A 27500-nucleotide genomic window follows, 5' to 3' on the forward strand; every position below is an offset into this window, starting at 1 on the left:
GGTGAAACCAGTACTTTCACAGGTACCTTGGTGGACCCACCCACAAGAGGTTAAATACCTGGGTCCTACTCCACTTTCTTGGTCAGACTAGTGCGGACTAGAGAGACCAATACATAAGAACTGATGAAGCCGCTTGGATAAGAGGCGAAACGTCTTCCACAGACAAATACAAGTCCAGTTGCCTTCGATTTAATCTGAGAAAGAGATAACTATGACCTGGATGAATGAGAACTTACACAGACATCCTTTTGAAAAGTTGAACTTCAAAGAAACATCAGAGAAAGCATTGAAAAGAAGTGACGAGAACAATGGAAAAAAAGATGCAAAATGGAGACATTACATTTCTCTTCAACCTGTGGTTAAAAAATTATTTGTTATTCTGGAAGCTGAAGAGAGGAAGTTAAGTAGACTGAGGCTGAGGCATTGTGGGTTCAAAAAGTATTTGGAGAATTGAAGGAAAACATCCAACTGGGTTATGTGAATGTGGTATTCCTGATACAGTCCTGCATATTTTAATAAACTGTACAAAATATAACATTGAAAGGAACATCATCATCATCATACAAAAGATTATTAGATTTAGAGACTTCTTGTTTATTCTTCTTCAATTTTGTAAGAAAAAAAAAAGAGTCAAATCCAGAGCCTCAGAGAAAGAGTGTGACGATGGCTGAGAAAACCAGCGGTAAGATGATGCTGGGAACAGTGGGTATGGCACTGTTACACAAGTCTCCTTCACAGCAATCCATGGATTTTACACATAGCTCCTTGACTTGGCAGCCCTTAACAATCTTCCTACTGAAGAGACCTGTAAGACATAATGGAAAAACCTCTGTTTCAACAATAACAACCACTAGACATCCAGTACAACATATTAGCGCAGGCCCTGTCGGATAGATAATATTTTTGAAACGCTTCAGGTGTGGAAGAACAACTTACTTCTCACTTCAAGAGAGAAACAACTGTCAGCTATGGCAGGACAAGTTGAGATCCGTGTGCAGAATTCAGAGATGATGGTTGCACATGTGAAGCACCTTAATCCAGATGCTGTACAGAAATACAGAATAATGAACAAATGAGTTAGGAAACTCCAAATCTAAGGATCATTGATTTTCAGAATTTTCAATAACAACAAAAAAGAGAAATCATGATACCAGCGGGTGTGGTTGTGGTTGTGGTTGTGGTTGTGGGTATGAGTGTGGGTGTCCGTGTGGGTATGGCACTGTTACACAAGTCCCCTTCACAGCAATTCATGGAGTTTACACATAGAACACTGTTTTTGCAGCCCTTAGTGATGAGACCTGTAAGACATTATGGGAAAACCTCAGTTGCAACAACGAAAAGAAACCCAGCAGGCGTTCAGTCCAGCAACAAATCAGCTCAGACCCCGTCCGAAAGATAATATCTTAGAAATGCTCAATATTGGATATAAATGCTTCAACTTACCGTTCACTTCCTTGGAGTAACAACGGTTGAAGAAGCCATAACAAGTTGAGATCCGTGTGCAGGATTCAGGGTTGGTGGTTACACATGTGAAGCACCTTAATCCAGATGCTGTACAGAAATACAGAATACTGTCACTAAAGGTTTAGGATACTGTAAATTTAAGGATCATTGATTTTCAGAATTTTCAATTACAACAAAAAAGAGAAATCATTATACCAGTGGTTGTGGTTGTGGGTATGAGTGTGGGTATGGCACTGTTACACAAGTCCCCTTCACAGCAATCCATGGGGTTTACACATAGAGCACTGTGTAGGCAGCCCTTAGTGACGAGACCTGTAAGACATGATGAGAAAACCTCAGTTTCAAAAAATAAAAAAGCCCAGCAGGCGTTCAGTACAGCAACAAATCAGATCAGACCCTGTCTGATATATAATATTTTTGAAATGCTCAATATTAGATATAAATGCTTCAACTTACCGCTCACTTCGAGGGAGAAACAACGGTTGAAGAAGGCAGGACAAGTTGAGATCAGTGTGCAGGATTCAGGGTTGGTGGTTACACATGTGAAGCACCTTAATCCAGATGCTGTACAGAAATACAGAATAATGTCACTAAAGGTTTAGGATACTGTAAATCTAAGGATCATTGATTTTCAGAATTTTCACCAAATAAAAACCAGACCAGTGATTGTGGTTGTGGTTATGAGTGTGGGTGTGGGTGTGAGCGTGGTTGTGGGTTCGGGACTGTTACACAAGTCCCCTTCACAGCAAGAGTCGGGGAATGAACATAGAAGACTGTTTTTGCAGCCCTTAGTGACGACACCTGTAAGACATGATGGAAAAACCTCAGTTTCAAAAAATAAAAAAAGCCCAGCAGGCGTTCAGTACAGCAACAAATCAGATCAGACCCTGTCTGATAGATAATATTTTTGAAATGCTCAATATTAGATATAAATGCTTCAACTTACCGTTCACTTCGAGGGAGTAACAACGGTTGTAGAAGACAAGACAAGTTGTGATCCATGTGCAGGATTCAGGGTTGGTGGTTATACATCTGAAGCACCTTAATCCAGATGCTGTACAGAAATACAGAATACTGTCACTAAAGGTTTAGGATACTGTAAATCTAAGGATCATTGATTTTCAGAATTTTCACCAAATAACCTCACCTGGTAATCCCAAGCCTCCCTCTCCCCTGGCACCACGCTGTTACATTCAAGGTTTTTATTTTCAGTATAGTTTATTTTATACTCTCTTAGTTAGCCTGCCTGAATCAGTTTCTCTGTTGGCCTCATTTGGTAGATGTGATATTTTTACAGCACAATCATTAAATAAAACTCTCTAATCCCTCAGATATTTGCTGTGGCCTTAGAGCCACAACAATTTTATGTTAAAATGCTCAATTAAAGCACAAATAATATAATAAACAGATTCTTACCTGTGGACAGAGTCATAACCAGAATGGTCAGAACTACATAAAGTTGCATAGTGAACAGAAATATAAAGGTTAATCGACCCTGTGAGAGGAAGCAACCTTTTCCAAAGCCGTCTGTATATTGTCAAACTTCTGAGTCTTCTTTGAGAACTTGAACAAGGACTATGTCCTCTAAAAGACTCCTCCCTAGTATGTGAGCCCAGCATTACCTCAATATCCCCTTGGCAACCATATAGATTATTAAAGTGATATGATATGTAAATCATCTATAGCGGCGTTTAAAATCTCTTTTGTTTGACAGGGATCAGGATGTAACTGCAGCAGTTCCTTTGATAGCTACACCAACCTCTGATATTTCACATTTAACATTTCCTCATTATCCCTTAGACAACCATGCAGATTACTAAAGTGATATAATATGAAAATCTACTTTAGTAGAAGATAAAACCTCTGTTGTGTGACAGGAATCAGGATGTACTGTAAATGTTCCAGCAGTGATTGCCTTTTATGGCTATAGCAACCTCTGACATTTAACTAATTCAAATCTATGCGCTAATGATAAAAAATAACTACCGTCGAAATATTGTGACATGCTTATGACATTACCATTTACAGTAGTTCATCTAGCTCATCTCTCCAAGTCTGCCAGAAAGACATATGGGTGACTGTATTCCAAATTATGCATTTTTAGAAAGTTTGTTTCACCTAATTTATTAGTCAAATTTATTTTCTAATTAATTCATTGGCAGTGTACAAACAGAATACTTCCTCTCGTCTGTGTGTGATCTGTGGCAACTACATAGTACAGTATAATATATTTATAGGAACCTTCCTTGAAAATAATTAGAAATGTATGGACCCGGGGCGTCGTGTAGCGTAGTGGTCTAAGCAGGCGCCCCATGTGTAGAGGCTACAGTCCTCGCTGCAGTTGGCCCCGGTTCGAATCCCGCATCGGACGGCCTTTCGCTGCATGTCATTCCCCCTCTCTGACTCCCCGTTTCCTGTCTCACTATACTATCAAATAAAGGCATAAAAAGCCCAAAAAATATACTTCAAAAAAAAAAAGAAATGTATGGACCCATACAATAAAACTACACCGAAACATATATAATTTAATAAAATGCTTGATTTTATTAAATTGATTGAAAGTAAGAGAATAGTTGTCCAATTTGCACGTGTGTATGGACTAAGGTATAAGGAATAGTTTCCTTAAAATGCATAATTAATTACAAAATTAACATCTAGCAAATGTTAATTTCATAATGATGCTCAATACTTGAAGTCAAGCAGCTGAAGTTAAGTGACAATGTGCAATTACTACTGGCCCATATTTTAGAGAACAATGCAAGAGTAGTACGTCACTGTCCATAAAACTGTCTCAGTGTGATCAAGGCTCAAAACTAAATTTTGCCACAATGGAAGTGAGCAGAGGCCTGTCTGTATTATTGGTCCATGTTGCTGGGGGACTATTATTGCTGGCGGATGGGTGAACAATTCATAATGATTTTTTGGTGGGCTTTTTATGCCTCTGTTTCACAGGACAGTGTAGAGAGACAGAAGATACAGGGACAGAGAAGGGGAACGATATGCGGCTGGACTATTTTCACTGGGACAGGTTTTGAAGTTTGAGAAGTGAGTGAAATGTTGTGAGAAAATTGTGATAAATGTCGCTATGTGATTGTCATAAATGAGCAGTGTTGTTCAATGTGTTTATATTTTCATATCTATGTACAATCGTCCATCTAACGTTCCCTACGACTATAATTTTGTATCCAGGTAATTGAGGCTTCTGTTCAATTGTTTTATGAGGGAAATTACTCAGCTTACTTTGAAAACTGGTGTTCCATGGCAGACTAAATGTAATGTTCCTTTGCACAAGGTTTAATTGCTTGAACATGTTTAAAATACACAAAATTAGCAAAGAACGGTCTTTACAGTTAATGTACTTTAACTGTAATGTTAGTCTAATATAACCAATATGTCTCCATACACGGGTGCAGCTTTCCATTCATCTGATTGGCTAACATTACCTTAGTGATGTGATTCTAATATTACTGCATATAGCTAGCTTCACAATGACCTGACGTTGGATGGCCGAGTACATTAATATGAAAATATAAACACATTGCACAACACTTCAAATCATGCATTTTTAGAAGTGTTGTTTCACCTAATTCATTAGTCAAAGTTATTAAGTCATACTATATATGTAGGTTTTGAAAATGCTGTCTTTGTGCAGCTGTTAATACATTCTGCACGATAAAGGTAAATCTAATTTTCTGTCTACAGTGCTGTGCTGTTGCGGTGTCAGCAGCGAGCTTATACAGCTATGGTAAAACCCCAAAAAGAAAATGTGTCCGGTAGTCACTACCTGCAGTGCTGAAAGTGAATTAAACTGTGTCACATAATACTCAAGAGTGAGTATTTAATAGTATTTAGGGTTGTAACGCTTTCATTTATATGGCTGGCAGTTAGTTTAGTAACATAAAATGCGGAAGAAAGTGAAAGCTTTTTCAGTGTTGGCCTAGAGTGTGGGCAGACAGCCATTTCATGGAGGAAGTGTGAACTTGATTTGTATCAAACTTGCAAAGATACTGGTAAAAGATACTTGGTCATTCATTTTGGAATTCATTGGAATTTTCTTTATTCATCTTGAGTTATACAAATTTGGTAAGAAAAAAAGTCAAATCCAGAGTCTCAGAGAAAGAGTGTGATGATGGCTGATGATACCAGCAGGAGGACGACACTGGGACCAGTGGGAATGGCGCTGTTACAGAGGTCCGTTTCACAGCAAGAGTTGGGGATTAAACATAGAAAACGGTTTTTGCAGCCCTTAGTGACCAAACCTGTAAGACATGATGGAAAAACCTCACTTTCACCAACAACAAAAAACACCCGGTATTCAATACAGCAACATATCAGCCTAGACCCATTCTGAAAGATAATATCTTAGGAATCGTCAGCATCAGTAGATATAAAAACTTTTGGTGTGGAAGAGCAACTTACCGGCAACACTGATGGAGAAACAGCGGTCGTTAGAGCCTGAACAAACTTCGATCCCAATGCAGGATGGACGGTTGGAGGTCGCACATTTGAAGCATGCTAATCCATATGCTACGCAGAAACACAAAATACTGTCACACATGGTTTTAAATACTCCTAATCTGAGGCTTGTTGTTTTTCAGATTTTTCACCATAAAAAAAAGAAGAAAACACTGATTTAAAAACAGAACTTTTATATCACATCTAAAAGAAATATACACTGGGTGTAACTGGAGGCAGCTGGCCTCTGTCTCCAGGTTATACAAGACCCACCTCACCTCTGGCACCACGCTGTTACATTCAAGGTTTTTATTTTCAGTATAGTTTATTTTATACTCTCTTAGTTAGCCTGCCTGAATCAGTTTCTCTGTTGGCCTCATTTGGTAGATGTGATATTTTACAATCAATTAAATAAAACTCTCTAATCCCTCAGATATTTGCTGTGGCCTTAGAGCCACAACAATTTTATGTTAAAATGCTCAATTAAAGCACAAATAATATAATAAACAGATTCTTACCTGTGGACAGAGTCATAACCAGAATGGTCAGAACTACATAAAGTTGCATAGTGAACAGAGATATAAAGGTTAATCGACCCTGTGAGAGGAAGCGACCTTTTCTAAAACCGTCCGTATATTGTCAAACTTCTGAGTCTTCTTTGAGAACTTGGACAAGGAAGGCTATATGTCCTCTAAAAGACTCCTCCCTTGTACATGAATCCAAAATTACCTCAATATCCCCTTGGCAACCATGTAGATTGTCATAGTGATATGATATGCAAATCATCTTTAGTAGCAGATAGAATCTCTTTGTAAGTGCCTTCGATGGCAACATCTGACATTTAACACTGAATGGATTCAAATCTATGTATAAATGATAAAAGATAACTAGTGTGAAAATAGAGACATGTTTATTTTCTTGCAGTAGTTCCTCTAGCATCAACACATATGAGTGACTGTATTCCAAATCGTACATTTTTAGAAATGTTTCGCCTAATTCATTTGTCGAAGTCTCTACCATATGTGTACGTTTTGAAAATTCTTTACTTTGATGCCATTTTGTGACCAACTGAAGGTGGTGAGCGTGAGATGATAAAGGGGAAGTGTGTCTTTAGTGACTGAGTGATATATTAATAGGTCTTTGTGCAGCTGTGAATACATTTTCTGTCTACAGTGTTGTGAGAAGTGTTTGCTTCACAAATGTCACTTTAAGTCAAAAATTATGCAGAATGTGTCAAATTACATCATACTTTAAGGGAAACTCCATAGAAATTACAAATTTATGGGCCCATAAAATAAAACTTTAACAAAAAATATCAAATATCCAGAGACCCAGCAGAGTGTCGCTTGGATTTGGTCATCATTCAATGTTTACAATAGATTTCCTTAAAGTAAAAAAAAAGTTGTCAGCTATATATTTGGTCCTCCATTATATCTTGGAGATGTGTAGTAAAGCCAGGATTGGTTAGATCCTGGTGTGTCCGGAAATTTAAATCAGTAGAAGTACATGCAATGTGAGCTATGCATTAAATTATGAGTTGTGTAGCAAGAAACTGCAAAGAGCAGATGCAATTTTTTCCCCACTGATGGCTGTGGGTATTTAACAAAAACAAAAAGTTGTTTATACATTTTGAAAGTCTGAGTGTGTGCCTCAGCCAACAAACATGAACATTTCCTGCTATGTGGTCTAAGCATACAGACACACACAAGTGAACTTAGAGGGCATAGAAATGATTTCCTGCTGCTTCAGTTTCAGGTTCCTGATACTGTGTCTGCCGGCTCAATGTCACATTGTAATGCTTATGTGGATCTACTGACAACACAGAGGGCAGGGCACTTTTGCCTCTGCAATTTACATGTACTCTACATCCCTTTCACTCTTTCCCCACAATAGCCTGGTGCCCCAAGCATTTTCGCTATTGCCTAGGTACAACAACACCCTTCTTATGTCTGCTGGAGTGCTTTGCTAATTCTCATTTATTCATTTTTCTAATGTTTGTTCATATTCTTTTCCCTGTTTTGTCATTAATTTTTCTAATTAGGGCTTCAAAACAAAGCTGTAGCAATAAAGGTTTAATAGTCCGGCAATATTGTGTGTTGTCAGTCTGATGTAGTTGGTGCAGGTACAGGGGACACTATTAATCCATAGCTTTCAATATTGAAATGTTGTTTATTCTTAAAGTTGTACAAATTCAGTCAGAAAAAGTGCAGCATAGAAATAACATAATATTCTGAGCCGTAGCTGTTCCAGAGCCTCAGAGAAAGAGTGTGATGATGACTGAGGCTACCAGCAGGAGGATGACACTGGGACCAGTTGGCACGGCACTGTTACACAAGTCCCCTTCACAGCAAGCCACGGCACCTACACATGCTAGACTGGTTTGGCAGCCCTTGGTAACCATGTTGAAACCTTGAGCATGATTACAAAACACAGAAACTAGTTCACAAAACATATCATGTTGTGTGTAAGAGCGACTGCACATTTATTATGGGCAACATTTTGTATGAGATGATTGATTTTGTCATTAGTTCTGATGTAAAAAAACAAAACGAAAACAACTTACCGTCTACTTTGAGAGAGAAACAACGGTTGAAGATGACAGGACAAGATTTGGTGTCTGTGCAGGATTTAGGGTCGGCGACTGTGCATGTGTAGCACCTTAATCCACATACTGTACAGAGACACAGAACACAGCTGTTCAAGGCATGCCACATATTATTAGATTATTACCTAAGTCTCATTTTTGTTTATGTTTTTATTTATTTTTTTATTTTTTTAACTGATTTTAACAAAGAGTGAGGAAAAGTCAAGAAACTTTCCAGTAAGAGAACGTGGAAGGATAAATTCAGACAAAATGAAATTGTCTGAATAGACAACACAAGGCAAATCTATTTGTATAGCACATTATCATACACAGAGGTCATTCAATGTGCTTAACAGATGATAAAAGAAGCATAAAAATAGAAGTAAAAACCACAATAATAAAACAGTATAAAACACAGATTATTAGAATGCAACATTAAAAGATTAAATGACGTAAATAAAGGAAGTGGAGAATATATAAAAAGGGAAATTAAACTTCCTATCACAATACTGAGTTTAAATTAATAGTTTGGCATACAATCTTATTTTTCTAACTGTAGGCTAATATCAGGCCAGAAACTCCAAAAGAGCCATGAAGTCCTGTAGCTCACTCACACATATAACCTCTCCTCCAACCTAAACCACCATATACTTTGCTTGTCCCTACCCTCAGATATGACAGGCATGGCAGGCGTACCATCAATAACATCAATAACAAACATGTGTTTAAGATTGTGGAACAGGTGAGGGTTTGGTTTGGTTTATGCATAAAAACTACTTGGTTAGGATTAGGAAAAGAACGGGGATTTGGGTTAAAATAAGTACTTCCTCATTGTTCGGCAACTTTCTCAAACCAGCCTCTATAAAAAACACTTTTACACTTTGGTTATTCCAAGGATTAAACAAACAAGATATGATTTGTTATTATTTTTGCCAGTCTATAAGATAACCAGCTAATAGCTATTTCTTTAACTTTCTGACATCACCTTCTTGTTGTGTTTTACTATCACTTTTAAACATCAACACATTTATTTAAGTTAAAATGTTCCAAAAAAAATTCTAGTTAAGCTGTTCTTACCTGTAGAGAGAGTCATAAACAGGATCAGAGCTCTATAAAGCTGCATCATGACTGTTGAGAAAAACAGTTTGTTAATCAAGCCTGCGAGACAGAGAACTGGAGAGAAGCCTCCTTTTTTAGTGCAACTTCTCAGTTTTCTTTCAGACCTTGGCATTAGCATTTCCTCACAAAGCCTCCTCCCAAATGACCTGAATAACGTCGGCCCTAAAGTGACCTCATTATCCTTCAAACAACCATGTATGGTAGATTAACACTTGATGGAACTGAAGACAACTACTTAATGCTGTTAGATAGCCTATGTAAGATCAACTGTGGTAGCAGAAAAGTCTTTTGTTTGATGTATTTCCACATGTACCCAACACTTTTAACTTTTTGCTATAGTGCCTCACATGTTGTTTGACAAACACAGAAAAAACACTTTCACTTCCCTCTTGGGCTCTCAAATTACATTCAAATCAACAACACCATCAACCCCAATCCCAGAATGGCTCCTCCATCAGAGCAAACAAAGCTCTGAATAAAAATAACAACCAGAAATACAGTAGACGTGTTGTCACTGGTCCTCTTTGTTTCTGTTTTTTTTTTGGAATAGAGAAGTTTAGGTCAAATAGAAAGTTTAAACACAAGGTGACCTCACTTGCTGATTCATTCGATTGCCTTTTACCTGTCCAGACATATCAGCAGCTTAGCATTATTCAGAAAACTCAGCTTCTAATAAAGTGTGACTCAATGGGCTGTCGTTGGTCAAAGCAATGTCCTCTGTATGTAATTTGTCAAGTTCACAGTTCACTGAATTCTGAGTGTTTTTAAGAATGTACTTATAATAATTAATTGCCCATATTCACATTTTGTTTTATGAAACTTTAGAGAGTTTTTAAAATATTAAAAAAAATAAGGAAAAAATAAAATATTGTTAATATTTAGAAAAACGACATTTGTCAATTAAGCAATTTTGCATTATAATCACACCACATTTACTATAAAATCAATCTAGGGGCCTTTACATTGAAGATGTCAAGAAAGTTCAGTTGTGTGACCAAAATTTGTCAATTAAGAAATTCGTTAGTGTTTCTTTTCTACAAAAAATAGTCAACATCAATATCAGTATTAAGAAAAGCTTCTCTCGTGGAGGGATCTTTATTTAAATGCAAAATTAATTTTAAATATGCTAATTATATCATCGTCAGTGTTTGTACGATATTTTGAAATCATGTGATTACAATGAACCTTATACTATTGTGACGGTTTTGTCTGTAAGTGATGCACTTTACGTCTAAACATACAGATCTGAGACATACAGCCTATGATCTGAAACTATTGCGGTGTAGTCATGGATGTACGTGCTGCTCACCGTCACGCATCATAACACCGGAAGTTATTTAGTACATTTCAAAATAAAAGCGCACCAGGATGAGGTAACTGGATGAGATGACATGCCAAGAGAAGATGAAAAAAGTGTTGAATGTCTGCACTTGAGTATGGCTCCCTGACAGTCCAGCCTAAGATAGTTCACATAATAATTACACTATCACACTGCATCAATTTCATGTGAATGTTTTGGAGGCATAGTTTTCATCTGCAGTAGATCATTGCAGCCTCAAATAATAAAAAAGTTCCTCCAGAGCAAGACAAAAAAAGTTTTTCTTACATCAAATCAGACTATGTGTGCAAAAACCAGAGAAAGTTTGTCAGGATCAATAGTTTAATTTTGAAAGATGTAACCGGAAACTTCCTTATGTTCTTGCACTTGACTTGACGCTGGCTGCGTCATTTACGCGTCTGATGATCTCAGTATATGCGCCGGTATGTTTTGAAAAGCCGGGGAGCTGCAGCTAATGCCCGGTGCTACACCGATGGGCTCCACTTGTGCACAGATTTCCATACATTTAGTTCTACGGTGAACCTCATGTAAGAGCAAACGAAAAGATGCCAAAGTCTCTGAAGAAGTCCTGTAACGCTCCGATCAGCAGGTACTTTGCAAAGCTGAGCAGCAGCAACGCCTCCAACAAACAGTATGGGATTAAGCAGAAGCCTGGTGAGCACCAGCTTTCAAGAGGCAAGGTGAGCTGTGCTTCTTTTAAATAAAACGCACACACACGCACATCCAAACACACGCTGATCACTTATACTTAACCTGCTAATGCTCATCACTGAACAGCAGCTGATTTTGTCCTGCAGCAGAAACTTTCCTCTGATTCCTCTGAAGAGGTTGGAGTGCCAACAAAACGAGCAAAGCTTTCTCTACAGGATCAGCAGGTGGAGGATTTGGACTGTGAGCCTGCAACCTGCCAGAGCACTAAAGGTGAGTGTGTGCACTTCAAACTGAAAATCCACCCTCCTCAACCCTCACCCAGGTCACCCACACCTCACCATTTCCAAAAGCATCAACCAGCATGTGCAGTGATGTCACGTCCCTCTGTTAAGATCAAAATTTGAGTATTGTAGTTGCTTAAATTTAAGAAAGGTGGAACTTTGACTAATGTAACAAAATATTAGTGTGACAAACTATTGATTAAGTGCAACCTCATGAAGATTGTCTATGTAAAAGAGTAAAATATTTCCATTTGGGAATTTCTTCTGCGGGTTTATATTAATGTATGATAATAATCGTGCTTACGGTGTATTTCTTCTCCCTTCAGATACAAAGCTAACATCGGGTCGAGGGTCAGGCGGCCTCTGCTCCTCCACCCTGGAGAGGCTGAAGGGCTTCAACTTGATGCCTGAGAACAGTATCAGGCACAGTGACACTCAGAGGGTGGAAAAGAAGACAGATGGCGCCAGCAGTGAAATCCGTGACCAAGGAAGCAGCGTTCGGCCTCCCCGGGATGTTCCTGATCAACACAGCAATAAAAACAGACTTCAGCAAGCACAGGAGGAGCATGGGGAGGAGGAGGAGGAGGAAGAGGAGGAGGTTAAAGAAATGGACAGTTCGGGGCTGGCTGCTACAAAACGGGTACGCATTATAAATGTTGACATCACATCATTGTCACCAGAGTTTGCTTTGGGCAGCAGGTTGTCCCAAGGATGAAGGTTTAAGCCGTCATGATGGACAGCAACTGCCCTGCTCCAGTGTCCATGAGCAAGGCAGCAGCATAGGAGGGCAAGCAAAAAGTCAATTTCCTCATATAGGATCAATTATGTCTTACACACAAGAGTTTGAGTTGTGTGAAGTGAAGAGCAGCACAAACCTATGTAATGCACATCCCCAAGTATTATAATAAAGACAACAATAAAACCAGACTGATGAATCACTCAGGCAAACATATCAGCTGATGTTAACTTTTTGCAGAAACATCATATTGGCTTATGAGTTTGCGTATAATTATCAAGAAGTACTTGTATAGAAATGCCAAAGATATGTTTGAGGTGATTTAAAAGTTGTGCATGCACATGCTGTGGTCACAATTCTATAAACAAGACGAGGCCAAAACCTAAAATATGGCAGGACCACATATGGTCAATGTGCAAAATTGAGGATGCAGTTGAAAACTTGTGGAACCTGTAAACAACTGACATCATTGCGTCATATTGGCACCCAGCTCAGTGTCAGCTGGTTTCAGCCCTTTATGTTTTTGCTTTTCTCCTACTCTCTGTGCTCACACAGTATTTTAATACAGTCCAATTTCCAATGAAACTGTTTGAAATAACGAGAGAAACGCGACCCATTAAGACTACATGTTAACTTCCAAGCCATTTCCAAGCTGCTGCTCTGCTGCTGCCAAAATCCTGATTTTATAACCATGACATCGTTTGACAAAATCACCAAACACATAAATTAAAGACAAAGACTGTGCTGTGATTTCCACTATATTTACTTGTAAATTGATCACTCAGAGACAAAGTTAGAAGCGACACAATATCTATCTTATTTAGTCTTATTTAGCACCTCCTCTGCCTTGGTAACAAACTGCTGCTCTGCTCTCTCTGCCACTCACTGAACAGTAGACATGAGAGAGGGCATTAGATTTGTCGATAAGTCTCTAAATCTAGTGGCAAATTGGCTAAATTGGCAGCACTGCAGGCTGTCAATGTCCCTCTAATAGAAACTGTTTGTGCCATTTAATTTTGAAAGGGCAATGGCCAGCGGGGAAACTCCAACTCTGGTCATGCAATCCAGTATTTGCAGGGCTAGAGACAACAGTAAATGAAAGATCAAGTGATTGAACTAGTAAAAGGAAATAAACATGAGTAGGAAATCAAGAACTAAAAGTTTTGATTGGGGAACTGTTGCATTTGTGGCTTTTGTCTGGGTAAGCCAATGTTTTTCTGATGACCTATGAATTTTTCCTTTTTTTTTTCCTCTTGTCTCAGTTTGCTAAGTCGGCAAGAGGAGCAGGAGGAGCAGGAGGAGGAAGAAAAGGTACAACTGTGGGTCCTCCGTCGGACACTAGCGCCCCCTCCAGACGCTCAAAAAGCGCTTACACTCCCCTGGAACAGCAGGTCATCCAGCTGAAAGAGAAACACGAGGACGCCTTGTTGGCTGTGGAGTGCGGTTACAAGTACAGGTTCTTTGGGGAGGATGCAGAGGTGAGAACTGAGACGCCTCCTCGTTAGTGATGCAAACAGGACATTAACAATATGAATCCAAAATGTATTAAATGTATCACAGTCTAAAAGACATTACATAATGAAATTATGTATCATTGCCGGTTAAAGGATGTTTACAGTCAGTATTAATGCCATTTTAACTGTGCCCTCTCTCTCTGTGAAATCTGCATGTTTGTGTGTTTTTTGGTGACTAGCTGCGTTTATATTTGTCCTAAATTTTACTTTCTCTATATTTATAAATCTGTGTCATTTTGGATAGGAAACAAAATTTTTTAATTTGATTATTATTGATTTATGAATACTCACAATTAAACTTGCAAACCAGTACTTTACTCTAAATTAAAAGTTTAATTGCACTATTTTAAGACCAAAAACTCGTTTCAGTCGGCATGTCAAAATTTACTGGAATTTGGAGCGAGACATGTCATGTTGAGAAATTGTCTGAACACTCAGTTTCACCTCAGTTATCCTTTAAGGCAGCACAGATGTCATCTTTGTGTGTGTGAACAGATTGCCGCCAAGGAGCTGAACATCTTCTGTCATCTGGATCATAACTTCATGACGTGCAGCATCCCCACACACCGCCTGTTCGTTCATGTCAGACGGTTGGTGTCCCAAGGACACAAGGTATGAAGTATGAATGAAGTAATATATTTTGCATATTGTTGTTTAGAAATTCAAACTGTCAGGAGCCAAGTTGTTTCTTATCGCTGCCTTATTGTCTTTAATTTCTAGGTTGGTGTGGTTAAGCAGACAGAGACGTCTGCGATCAAGGCCTCAGGAGCCAATAGGAACGCTCTGTTTACTCGTCAGCTCAGTGCTCTGTACACCAAGTCCACCCTGGTGGGAGAGGGTATCCTTGTAGACTGTGAATATCTGTGTGCATGTGTCCTTATTCTATCTCTGCGTGTCCAAAGCTGTGTCCTTGACCGTTTTTTTGAGATGTAAACCCGGTGAGCAGACTGGAGGATGGGGAGGAGGGGGCCCGTGGTGATGTGGCGTTGGACCCTCCCGACAGCTTCCTGCTGTGCATTAGTGAGAACTGGAATAAAGTGAAGACGCAGCTCACTGTAGGGTTGGTGGTGAGTACAAAATCTTAAAAAAAAACCGAGGATGCAACTTGTTGCTCAGGTTGTTCAGTTTTAAGCAGATTAACAGTCATATCTTATTTGAAAGTTAAAGAACGATTACATCCCAGCTTGTTTGTCAATACACATTAAGGGATTGTGTTATTATCCTGTGCCTCCTTTGTGTATTTCAATGTAAATTATTGTTAATTACCGCTTTATTTGAATGTTATATCGGTTCTCTCAGTCTGTTGACATGAGTTGGCAATCTAATCTGTGGAGAAGGATTGGATGATTTTCGAGACATGAAAAAATTGTCAGTGGTCATGTTTTGATTGTGTTCAAACCAAATTAACCCTCCCTCCAACATCTGTGGTCCTTTAGAGTCATGTGATGAAGTTCTATTCTTTCGCTTTATTTGTCAGGTATTTATTTCACAGCATCAGCCAAAAACAGACATTCCCATCTGGTCATTTTATCCATAAACTGTTTCTCGATTTAATTTCTATAACATGTAGGACATTGTGATATATAGCAGATTGTATATGCTGAAAAAGAAAACTGCGCCGATATCACCCAGCCCTGACATGGAGAGTAAAGCGACAGTAGAGTTAAGTTAATGTTGGTAACAACTGGGTTGTAAAGAAAAAGACAATTTCTTTGTCTTTGTTTCAGGCAACAATTATTATATTGCACGTTCATGTGAATCCTCAACTTTTCACTATTTTGAAGTATCTCCCTCATAGTGACTTAATTTATCATTTTATGGTGGCGCTACAACAAAGTCAACTTTTGTTTAAAAAAACACTCTTTATTTTATGATCAGTGTGAAGGAATTATGTCACAACAACGTAACATTACCCCTGAAAGTCAGACCAATGGACCAAGCACCACAGGAAGAAATAGTAAATGCACTCAATGTGCCCATTCATCTTCTGCATGTGTTTGTGTGTGTAGGCTGTCCAGCCCACCACAGGAGACGTGTTACTTGACTGTTTCCCTGATGGTCAGTCTCGCTCTGAGCTGGAGGCTCGTGTCCTAAAGATCAACCCTGTGGAGATCCTGGTGCCCTCTGACCTCTCCGAACAGACCCACAGACTCCTACAGAGCATCGCTAATGCCAGGTAATCTGCCATCAGGACACTAGGGGGCAGTATATACTTATTTACCACATGACGTGTGTGTGTGTGTGTGTGTGTGCGTGTGTGTGTGTGTTTGTGTGTGTTTGTGAGTTTAGTCTACTTCATTCTGAGGGATTGTGTTTAGATTTCCCCAGGCAGGTAAACAGTTGTTTAGTCTGGACTTCTCTGGGCTCAGTCTGGATGAGGAAATCAATGCAGGCTCATATTGAGGTTATGTGATAATGGCACTCAGCATCCTGGGTATCACTTCAGAGCTAAACAGGGTCCAACTGGTGCTTATATATTTCAAAAGTTCATAGACTGACTTTCTCCCAAAACAGTTTTTTACAGTACCGTTAGGTGATGTATTAAGTGTATGTCATTGCTCAAACGTGTAAAGTAGTTATAATTGTTGAAAAAAGGTTCATAAAAGTTGGCTGGTGGCTCTGGAGGCCCCAGCAGGCTTTAATGTTGGTAAATGTATTTGTAAGCCTTTAGAAGTTTTTACTCGGGCGTCAAAGAAATAAACTCCATCGCTGTTTTTCCAAACTGCAGCTGCTGAGAAGTCAGACAGTGCAAACTATAGATACATAAGGGTATAAAAATGTATAGTTTTACAATGTACATTTACAATTTACAAAATAACAGTATTCAGACTAATATTAGCTCAGCATAAGAACATGAGGTGCAACAGCCAAGCTTCAGCCAAGTCTCTGGTGCAGCAGCAGACTGCAGGCTGCTGTATGAAGCACAAGATCTGAATCGGCTGTATTCCAGAAACCTGTTGCCTCCCCTCATGCCGCCATTTGGCTCATCTCTGCTGACAGTCTGCACCCAGCACGTTCACACCAGTGGGGACGTTCCTCTGGAGGCTGCCTGGGATTGTATTATGCTGTGAAAATGAAATGAAGAAGTGGTAGGGAGCAGATTAGTTTAGAAGGCGATGGTTGGATAAAAGGGAGGGATGTCTGCTGCTGTTGATTCCCTGAGGGTGCACATCGCTCATTGTTCACCTGAGCTTTCATTTTTCCCTCTCAGTTTAGATTTAATTTTGGAAGTTTTAGTTCATTTGTTTTCATTCCTGCCCCCCCCACTTTTTTAGATGTCCATGTTGACTGATTATAATGGAGTTAGGCCTGTAAAGGCCAGTCCAATTATTGTGTTTGAACAGCACTGCTCTCTAGCGTTACGCTTATCAGAGACAAGACTCTTCTCAGCATCCTGTATCATACAAATACAGGGCAGCTTTGTCCGTTCAGCTCAGACAGAAAATTTGTCACATTTCTATTCACACATAATACTCAGCTATGCAAGGCCCTTTACACATCACTAAGACATTTTTCTAGGTGATTTTTTTTTTCTCAATTGTGAGTCATCAAACTGAGAAGAATGACACTTAAAATGCATAAATGATTCTGAAATAGATTTTTTGATGGAAATTAGCTTTGACACTTATAAATATTACAGTAGTGTAACAGCAACCCATTAAAATATACTAAAGCAAGACCCACCCAGGTGAATGTTTAAAACAGGGGATTTTTGTGCCTGTTGACGTTACCTCGACAGCCTCTGTGTCCCCGGGGTGGGCTGATGAGACGGGCCCCAAGGTAACGGGCTGTATGTGTGTCCATAGAGTGGCAGGTAATGAGTCCCTGAGGTTGGCAGTAGCTAGGCGCAGCGTTCGTTGCTTTACTCATCCAACAGCCTGGAGTCATGAGTTAGGATGAGAGCGGTGACGGGGATCAGGACGACTGAAAAGCTCACTGGCGGATGCTGTCGATACAAATGCTCTTTGTTCGCTTTTCCAAAGATTTTAAGTCGATGACTGACACTCTTGAAAGTGAATATTACATCCTGGGTGTATGGTAAGACAGCAGTCATGTATCAGGATAGATCCCCTTTGTGTGTGTGTGTGTGTGTGTGTGTGTGTGTTTGTGTGTGTGTGTGTGTGCTTTGTGTTCACCCTGCAGCAATAGGGACTAATCGAGAACCTTAATCTGTTGTGCACATTAACCTCTGATCTCTGGGTCTCAACATCCTGATTTAACCTTTAGTCATCTCTGCTTCTGATTGGTTCGCCAACAGTGCTGTGAGCATTTGAAGAAAAACTAAATATTAAAGAAAAGAACCTTGTGGTCAAGGAAGTGGTGTGTCACTTCTTAATATGAAGAACAAACCCCTTCACCTCTCGGACTAAATGCAACTTAAAATTTAATTAAATTTAATTTCTAGTGCTCATACTGTTAAAAATGGCGTTGAGGGTTAGGTTTCCTCTGTGGCTGAATTGTGCCACATAACTGACCATAACATCCATTAGATGAATTCTAATCACTTTGGTGATGACTTGTGTCTCACACTCAGTTTATGACCAAATACCTGCAAAATCATTGCAGAATTCCCATCGGCTTCAGCTGTACTTCGTGTTTACTGCTAATTGGCAAATGCTATCATGCTAACATGCTAAACTAAAGATGATTAACATTGTAAATAATCAGATCTTCTAAACAGCAGGTTAACAGTGTCATTATCTGCATTAAGCGTGTTGTGCATACAGTCATGTGCATGGCTGTCATTTTTCAACAGTGTGAGCACCAAAATAACAACAGATTTCAAATCAAATTAAAGTAATTAAAGTGCAACTAATGGTGGAAACACCCAAACTCAAATTAGTTTCCTGTGGAACCTTAAAGCAGACTGAAACGTCCTAAACCCAGGTTCCTCTTAGGGTTTTGTAGAAATGCTGCACTGCTACCCACTGTCCCTGGATCAATATCTGCAACCGTTGATGTTCTTGTAAACCTCATAATATGGCTCAGTTGACTGGTTAAATGATTAATGGTCGTAGCTGCACTGCTGGCACAATATTCAGTTTATTGATCACACTATGTTCCACTATATTCCCAGTCCGACCAGTGGCTGAAGTGAAAGATGATGTTTCTTCCGTGTGTGTGTGTGTGTGTGTGTGTGTGTGTGTGTGTGTGTGTGTGTGTGTGTGTGTGTGTGTGTGTGAGTGAGAGAGTGTGAGAGAGTGTGAGAGAGTGTGAGAGAGTGTGAGTGCATTAGGAAACGGAAGACAGAAAAATGCTTCAGCAGTGTGTCCAGAGCCACGTGCTTGCCTTGGTTGCCCTGGCAACGGCAGAGCGGACAAAGCAAGTCCTTGAAAGCAGCAATGCCTAGAGATTGAATGGAACAATAGGGTGTTACGGTGGAGCAGTGGGGTAATGCAGGGGAGCGTGTGTGTGTGTAGTTGAACAAAAGGTTTGCTGGGACATGCTCTGCTGCTGCTGCGTCTAATTCCTCTCACTGAAAGAATCATCTGATCAGATATCAGACGCTGTGTTTCCTTCTTCACTCACAAGCATCACTGACCTCTCGGGTCAATGCTGTCATGTTGCTCCCCTCCAGTGCTCAGGCTGATGACCGAGTGAGAGTTGAGAAGAGACACAGCGCTCAGTTTGAGTTTGCCTCTGCGATGAACACAGTCACCGAATTCTACTGCCACACCCACGAGAAAGGTGCGTTTGTTTGTGCCAATGCATCCCTTATTTCTTTTGAATCTCTTTACATTTACATTCCCTTCAGCTACCCATATACTCTCACAGCCATTCAGATGTAAAACACTAGATGTGTCTGAGGAGTGGGCTTGTGATCACTGGCTGGGTTTTACCTGTGGCGTGTGTGTGTGTGTGTGTTTATATGTGTGTTCGTGTCCTCCAGACGCTCGCTCTCTGTCGAGTGTAGTGTCCTTGGAGAGCCCAGTGATCTGCTGTCTGGGGCCTCTCATCCAGTACCTCCAAGAATTCAACTTGGAGAGAGTTCTTAGGAGTGAAAGGTACACACAGACCCGCATACACAAACAAACACACAGAGTCAGTGACACAGGCTACAAGCTTCATCATTATCAAGCCTTCCCAGTGGTCAGTGAATTCCTGGGTCTACGTTCAATTTTGAGAGTTAGAGTCCAGTCAGGAATGTGAAGGAATTTACACATGACCCTGAAGAAATATAAAAGACTAATTCACAAAAAATGTTACACTTGTATTAGTTTGAAGTGCAGCATTTATCTCTTTCTTTTCCCCCTTTCAAATCTTTTGAGGTGAAAGCTAATATTGTACAATTCATGCAAAGTCATAGTAAAGTTGTGGAATTTTCACCGTTACAATCATCACATTTTAAAACTTCCTCCCTTTTGACAAATTCACTCTCATGTCTTTAAGTCCTGCACTTTTAAACAATAAAGTAGTGGATCACTTTCTGCTTCATGGCTCATAATAATAAGACTTAGCTTCAGAAGCTATCTGACATTTATAAGAATGATCTCTCTCACAAATTTTCTCTTCCTGAAATTTGAATTAACATTTTCAGTGTCACATCAACATTACATATGAGTAAGTGTTGTTAGAAATTGTAAGTAGTAAGATGATGAGGTGAAGGTGCAAAAGAAAAGTGTTCTGACAGCGAGCTGAACTCTGTGTCTCAGTTAGAAGGGTCAGTTCACCCATTGTTCACCTTCATTTTCACACTTTGATTGCTTTAAAGTGCAACGTTCTTCCTTTACACCATTTACAACGATTTATAGAGTGAACACCAACATTTTACAAACCAAAAAGAACATTTTCACAGGATTGGTTTTGAGTTATGGAAAAGTTGTGGAATCACTTTTAAAATCTTTTCCTAAGAAGATTGTAATAATTTTTTGTGCTCCACACAGCTCATTTCTGCATCTGACCTGCAAGTCGGACGGTATGATCCTGAATGCAGCCACCCTCAGGAACCTGGAAATCCTTAACAATCAGGTAGAAGTACATCTCAGCTGGCTGTTTACACAGCACCATGCTGTTTAATCCTCTGGTGTATAAACAGTTTTCTTCACCAGTCTTTGGCCTGGTGAAGAAAAGCCAAGTGTTGAGTCTCATGTCTGTGGAGGGAAGTCATGTTACAGGTCTTCAGAAGCAAACATCTGTTGCCACTATGAGATTCACATTTGTAGTTTTAGGTAAAATATTTTAACCACTATTGGTTGGATTGCCGTGACATTTCATACGGACGTGTATGTTCCCCCTTAGGATGAATTGCCTTCACCTTTGTGATCCTTCAACATTTCATCTGCTGCCATCATCATGTTAAAATATCACTTTGTGCAGTAGTTTGGTTTCTGACTAAAAACTAATAACATTCCCTACAACATCAGCAGTGCTTTGTGTTGTGTGCTAATGACAAAATGCTAGCATGCTAACATGCTAAACTAAGTTGATGAACATTGTAAACATTATCACCATCTTGGCATTTTCATTGTGAGCATGTTAGCACACTGATGTCAGCATTTAGCCTGATGCATCTTGATGATCCTGTTTCTGTCTCTATGAACCCCTGGGGGAAATATCTGGTTGTTCGGATGCTAAATGCCCCACTTACCAGCTGTGCATTACTGTGTCTGTCTGCAGTTTGGTGCTGAGCGTGTAGGATACAGCAGGCTTTAAGAGCTTCTTTGCTGGAACATGACAAAATGAGAATCAATCAAAACATTTAAGTTGCAGGCCAGACAGCTAAACGATGAAACTCATGATAAAGGTCAGTTGAGGGGAGCTGCAGATTTGGGTGATAGTTCTCTGAAGGTTCATCTCTACAAACAACCCCTTTTATATTGCCTCATTGCTTTCACATTGACTTAAGTTTGACTCGTGTCTGAGCCTCAAATCCACTGCTCTGGTCAGTACAACCTGGGGAAATCAGTTAACAGTTGGAGTTGTACACCGGACTGTAAAAATTTTAATGCGTGAGAGAAGTTGAAGGAAAATGTTCAGTGACTAGTCAGACTTGCGTGGGTGACGGCTCAAAAGTTCAGCACGACTCTGCTGCTGTGGCATGTGTGTCGGACGAATAGACATTCTGCACAGCGCGCACACACACACACAACGTCACACACGCATAAACGTCAGATTTGGACTTCAAGCCCAATTTGAGCTTCTTACTGCATTTCATTACTAATATCAGAATGGCTTTGTCTACTTATCTTTAAAAAAAAAAAAAACCATAACAACACTGGATTATTTCATTTTGCACATTTAAACTCTCACCCTCGGCTCTAACTTGTAACACCATGTGGGCATTATATCCGAGCTGCATGTGTGCGTTACTGTATGTGTGAGCTGTGTTTGTGTGTGTTCTTTAAATGACAGGCAGATGGTGGTGTGAAGGGCAGTCTGTTGTGGGTGTTGGACCACACTTGCACTCCGTTTGGGAGGAGACTGATGAGGAAGTGGGTGAGCCAGCCCCTCACAGACCCACAGTGAGTACAGGGTCCCCTCTGACCTCTGATGAAGCACGGCTGTCGGTGCTGAACTGTTCTGTCCCTGTTCCTGACATTCACTTTCACAATGCCACAAAATGAATTGGAACACACCCGCATTTTTCCTGCTCTGTGAGACTTGCCCTGAATTAAGCCTCTCAGGCAGCGCTTATACCACTCTCATGTCATATGGTAGAGATGGGAAAGAATCCCATGTTTAGGATGTGCAAGTGTTCATGTTATCAGACAACTAAACAGTGAGGATTAAAATGCTGTGCGCTGATGATATAACATTATAGCCATTAAATCTGGGTTCATGTACCTGGAACAACTGACTTTGGCACCAATACTACCAGGCTGTGCACCATCCCCCTACTTGTTATATAGTTAAGGGTTAAGGTTAGAGTTAATGCTCTGTGTGTGTGTGTGTTTCTTTTTTTCAATGCATTGCTGGAAAAAAAAGAATTTCCTCCTGTGGAACAATAAAGATCTGACCTGAATGGGTTTGGCGCAGGCTGCAGACGGCAGGTGCACACGGCTTGAGGGAAAGCACCTCCAGAGGCCAAACTTAGAGTAAAAAGGCCAGGACCATTTTATATGGCATATATAAGTAAGAATTGTTGGAGAGGATTTAAGAAAGCATCTTTAATGTGAATACTGACTTACTTTTCAGCTGCTCTACAGCTGCTCCTATTTCCAAAACACCACACGCTGAAACTACACAGAAAAAGATGAAACTGACTCGCAGCGCTTCTGCTACAGACAACCTCTTAGTTCTAATACTGCAGCATTATTCCAGTTCTCTCCTCTGCAGTGTAATGTTATTATCCATATATTGAGTGTGTGTGTGTGTGTGTGTGTGTGTGTGTGTGTGTGTGTGTGTGTGTGTGGCCCTCCCTCTCTCCCTGTGCAGGGATTATAGCTGTGGATCGGGCACTGCTCTCAGATTATACAGATAGCCCCTCTACAGAATTTCAACATCAGTAAAACCCAGATTACACGCAGCCACGTTAATTCTAAGACACGCGCTGCAGAAGCACACAACACAGACACTCATGCACATGTGCACGCAAAGACACATGTGAGAGTGCGTTGTCCATTTATTGCATCTCTAAGCTTGTCTTGATCTGCTTTTTCAGTCCTTTTTTTCTGGATGTTTATGCCCATTGAATGGTTTTGTGGTCTTTGTCTCTTTTATAGAATATTTTAATAAGCGGTTATCTGTAATCCAGACAGCAAGACAGCTGTTTTAACATTTTTTCAAGGTTTTATAATCTTAAACTCTCACCTTCAATATTGCTCCTCCATATGGCTCCATTGTAAAATGTACTGTAAAGATGTTTTGACTTAATTAACAGCATCTACCTCTTCTCCACAGAGGATGTGCCAGAGATCCCATACAATAATATTATATTATTAAGAAGCACACAGTGAATAAGCTGAACTTTCTATGTCACCTCTTTCATGTGTGTTTGACTTGATGGCTACTGGCAAACTACAACACATTTCTGGATTTATGATGAAGCTAATCAGTGGCAGTTTGGCAGTTAGTTAGAGAAAAAGGGCCTCTCACTCAAAGCTGATTCAGCCCTCTGAATGACAAATTTCTGTTGCTGATGATGGGGATTGAACATTTTAATTTATTTGACTGTTCACTTTCAGTCTTGCCTTCCTAATTCCTGTTCCTCTGTCTATCCTCCCTTCCTTTTACTCCCATGAACCCACAGATCCATCTCAGAGCGGCTGGATGCCGTGCAGGAGATCTTGGAGTCGGATTCTCTGGCTATAAATTCCACCAGGTCCCTGCTGTCACATCTACCCGACCTGGAGAGAGGCATCTGCAGCATATACCACAAAAAGGTAAGAAGTAACGAAAGTGGCGGAGGTCAGAGCATGGCGCATGAGACTGACACCGTCTCCACCAGTGTGTCACACACACACACACACACACACACACACACACACACCACACCTCTGGAGAGATTACAAAAGTCTTATACAGGTACAGCAGACCTCCCTCTTCATGCTGTGCATAAAAATTAAAACCAAGACAATTTTCTCTCTCTCTCAACCCCTTTCTCTCTCTCTCTCTCTCTCTCTCACCCTCTCTCTCCATCTCCCTCTCCCTCCCTCTCTCTCCCTCTCTCTCTCTCTCCCTCTCCCTCTCTCTTTTATGGCATGCCTCTTGATTAACAACAGGGAACAGTGGCCTCAGTGGCACTTACCTGATTGTCTGACACAATCTCATTTCCCATTGGACCCATCTTTGAAATGTCAGAAGGCTTCATCCCACATCCCACATCCCACACGTGTGTGTGTCTGTGTGTGTGTGTGTGTGTGTGTGTGTGTGCGTGTGTGTGTGTGTGTGTGTGTGTTGTACAGAGATGAGAGAGACACTGGTCTGAGCTTGATGTCTTGTTTCACATTCAACTTTCTGACACCCTCATATATTCTTTAAAAGAAATGTCACTGAACACACACACACACACACACACACACACACACGCACACGCACACGCACGCACAGGGTCCTTAATTGTCATTTTGCCCATCTGTAGATAAATGGACCTGTGTGTAATGGCCTGTGTCTCTATGGCTCCATTGACATAATGGGAGGGAGGGCACGCTTATGGTCTGCACTCACTGTCTGTTTGGGTTCATAAAAGAGCAACAAGGGGGCTGCTGACATGGAGGACCATTAAAACTGCAGCATGTGATTAATACCATAAACCATTTTCAGTGTGACTCTCATTAACCTTTCATGACTTGGCACTACACTGTGACATCATCAATGGCTATATGAAGTCAATATCATTTACAACATTGCTTCTCTTCAGAGGTGAAATGCAGAACATTGATTAATCATTAAGTTAATTTCATCTTAAATGATCACCAATTTTATTTTTAAAGCCACAGCATTAATCTTAAGGAGACATAAAACTGTAGCTGCTGTATACAGCTGTATTTCCTACATTGTGGATTGTCGTCAGTTACCAAAGGAGCTGAAATTTGCACATAATAAAATAGATAAATGGCAGCGTTTGCTTATAAGTGAGTCAGAGTTAAAAGAAATCAGTGAGCGTGAGTCCTGAATAAACCCAGTGTCTGCATTTCAATGACATGACAAAGACAACACATTAAAGCAGCTGTGCTATTTAATTTTCTTTTGGGTGGGTGGGTGGGGGGGGGCACTGTGCTGGCTATAATCGATGGTTGCTCTTTAAGCTTGGCTTCCATATCCAGTGCAGATGAGATTTAGTGATCTAATCTCACTGGTGTACACACACAAACACACACACACACACACATACACACACACACTCACACGCAAACACGAAGCAATGGAGAGAAAATGATTTGCGTTTTATGTTACAGAATAAAGAGTATTTCTTATTTCTCATTCATAAATCAATGTTACAAACGCAGCTTCATACAAGTGAGATGAGCTATGCCAGAAGCACCATGACCTCAAACATTTACGCTTCATTGAACATTATGCATATCTTTGTGTGTGTGTGTGTGTGTGTGTTTCAGTCCTCCACGCAGCAGTTCTACCTCATCAGTAGCAGTCTTTCACGCCTGGGGCTGGAACTGCAGGCCTTGCTCCCAGCTATCAAGTCTCAGATCAGCTCGACGCTGCTCCATGGCCTCTTGTTGGACACTCCTGATCTGCTGGCTCCAGCACACAACTTTCTCAAGGTGCTCAATGAAAAAGCAGCCAAGTGAGTATCCAGCAGCGTGAGAAGGAGATATCTGGAGAGAAGAGAGGAAAAACTGAGTATTTTGCATGAGATGCGTTGAGAGAAGAAAAGTGCAGAAAAAGCTCTTCAGTGCATTGCAATATAAAAACACTTTTGGACTGTAGAGTTAGCATAGAGATATCTCCAGAAAAAGAACAATAGCCATTACAGTCCTTACTGCTGCTGTTGAATAAAGCTTTATCGGAGACCGATATGTGACTCAGTTATTTGTCGTTGTTCATTATCGTTCATTATCGTTCATTACAAAAGAATACGGTCAATCATGTCAATATTATATGGTATTAAGTTGCTTTGTTGTGCACAAGGTCTGTTGGTCAATTTATTGACTAATTCGTTCAGCACTAATGGAGAGCTTAGAATGATGCAGTTAGTTGCTGCTACACTGAACCGTGTGATGGTTCTGTATTATCTTTATCTCAGAATTAAGAAAAGGGGAAACTTCCAAACAGCATTTGCCAAACCTTGAATGTTATTTTATTTTGCATATTTTTACATGGACATAGTGGGAGAGCCAGCAGACGTTGTATTTGAATATACTTATTTGAATACTTTGATTATTGTTTATTGATTATTATACAAATATTTCATATGTCAAATTTATAAATCTCTGTTGATTCAGTCACTGGTGATTCTTCTACGATGGTTTTAATTCGATTCAGTTGCTAATTTCATTCAGCTTGATTCACTCTGGTGCACAGTGTTAAATCTAGAAATAAGTCTTACAGGGTGACGTGGGAATCAGAAAAACACACTGAACTCAGGAGTGCAAGATCAGGGGATGATGTTGGATGTCTGCTGTCACTCCACATAATGTGTGATCAGCAGTTGGCATAGATTACCAGAGTGAAGGAACTCTGTGACCCATGGATGATTTCTTTTCACCCCACTTTTTTTTTACTACTGAGGGATCAGGCTGATCAGCAGGCTCGTGTCTCAGAAAACGTTGTGTATGTATTTGTGCAGGTCGGGGAATAAGACCGAGCTGTTCTCAGATCTGTCCGGCTTCCCGGTGCTACAGGAAAGGAGAGAGCAGATCCAGACAGTCCTCAATGAGATTCAAGACCACCGAAAAGAAATCCGACTGACGCTGAAGGCCCCCGCATTTGACTACGCGACCGTCTCTGGACAGGAGGT

The 27500-nt window shown here is 40.2% G+C and overlaps 4 protein-coding genes across 9 annotated transcripts in view; 1 reads left to right on the forward strand and 3 right to left on the reverse strand.

Annotated features, from left to right (window-relative positions):
- The window catches only part of msh3 (mutS homolog 3 (E. coli)), a 60309-nt gene that overhangs the window by 9041 nt on the left and 23768 nt on the right, over positions 1-27500 (forward strand). Inside the window, exons 3-17 of one of the 6 annotated variants that reach the window (XM_087176104.1) lie at positions 11548-11641; positions 11759-11882; positions 12220-12533; positions 13892-14107; positions 14639-14755; positions 14864-14981; positions 15071-15210; positions 16153-16319; positions 19722-19831; positions 20034-20148; positions 21028-21112; positions 22496-22605; positions 24333-24465; positions 26140-26327; positions 27330-27498. In XM_087176104.1, the coding sequence (XP_087032230.1) occupies positions 11548-11641; positions 11759-11882; positions 12220-12533; positions 13892-14107; positions 14639-14755; positions 14864-14981; positions 15071-15210; positions 16153-16319; positions 19722-19831; positions 20034-20148; positions 21028-21112; positions 22496-22605; positions 24333-24465; positions 26140-26327; positions 27330-27498 (2200 nt within the window). Of the gene's footprint in view, positions 1-10805; positions 11642-11758; positions 11883-12219; positions 12534-13891; positions 14108-14638; positions 14756-14863; positions 14982-15070; positions 15211-16152; positions 16320-19721; positions 19832-20033; positions 20149-21027; positions 21113-22495; positions 22606-24332; positions 24466-26139; positions 26328-27329; positions 27499-27500 lie in introns of those variants that run through there. The other 5 variants (XM_087176106.1, XM_087176105.1, XM_087176107.1 and 2 more) reach the window with 5 other exon arrangements.
- LOC111660997 (uncharacterized) lies at positions 571-3025 on the reverse strand. Its single transcript, XM_087176103.1, has 9 exons — positions 2881-3025; positions 2411-2518; positions 2125-2265; positions 1921-2028; positions 1660-1776; positions 1444-1551; positions 1152-1298; positions 937-1044; positions 571-805 (listed from the first exon to the last, which is right to left on the reverse strand). The coding sequence occupies exons 1-9, from the start codon at positions 2927-2929 to the stop codon at positions 645-647; spliced, it is 1047 nt and encodes a 348-aa protein (XP_087032229.1). The 5' UTR covers positions 2930-3025; the 3' UTR covers positions 571-644.
- LOC147818675 (uncharacterized) lies at positions 5505-6588 on the reverse strand. Its single transcript, XM_087176108.1, has 3 exons — positions 6438-6588; positions 5884-5991; positions 5505-5723 (listed from the first exon to the last, which is right to left on the reverse strand). Exons 1-3 carry the CDS (start codon positions 6484-6486, stop codon positions 5575-5577), a joined length of 306 nt encoding a protein of 101 aa, XP_087032234.1. The 5' UTR covers positions 6487-6588; the 3' UTR covers positions 5505-5574.
- LOC111661027 (lymphocyte antigen 6G-like) lies at positions 8069-9889 on the reverse strand. Its single transcript, XM_023414492.2, has 3 exons — positions 9581-9889; positions 8483-8590; positions 8069-8328 (listed from the first exon to the last, which is right to left on the reverse strand). Exons 1-3 carry the CDS (start codon positions 9738-9740, stop codon positions 8174-8176), a joined length of 423 nt encoding a protein of 140 aa, XP_023270260.1. The 5' UTR covers positions 9741-9889; the 3' UTR covers positions 8069-8173.

This window comes from Seriola lalandi, unplaced genomic scaffold (assembly GCF_002814215.2).
Source record: "Seriola lalandi dorsalis isolate HSWRI2012SDOR001 ecotype SW California unplaced genomic scaffold, Sedor1 jcf7180002054529, whole genome shotgun sequence".
Lineage (NCBI taxonomy): Eukaryota > Metazoa > Chordata > Actinopteri > Carangiformes > Carangidae > Seriola > Seriola lalandi.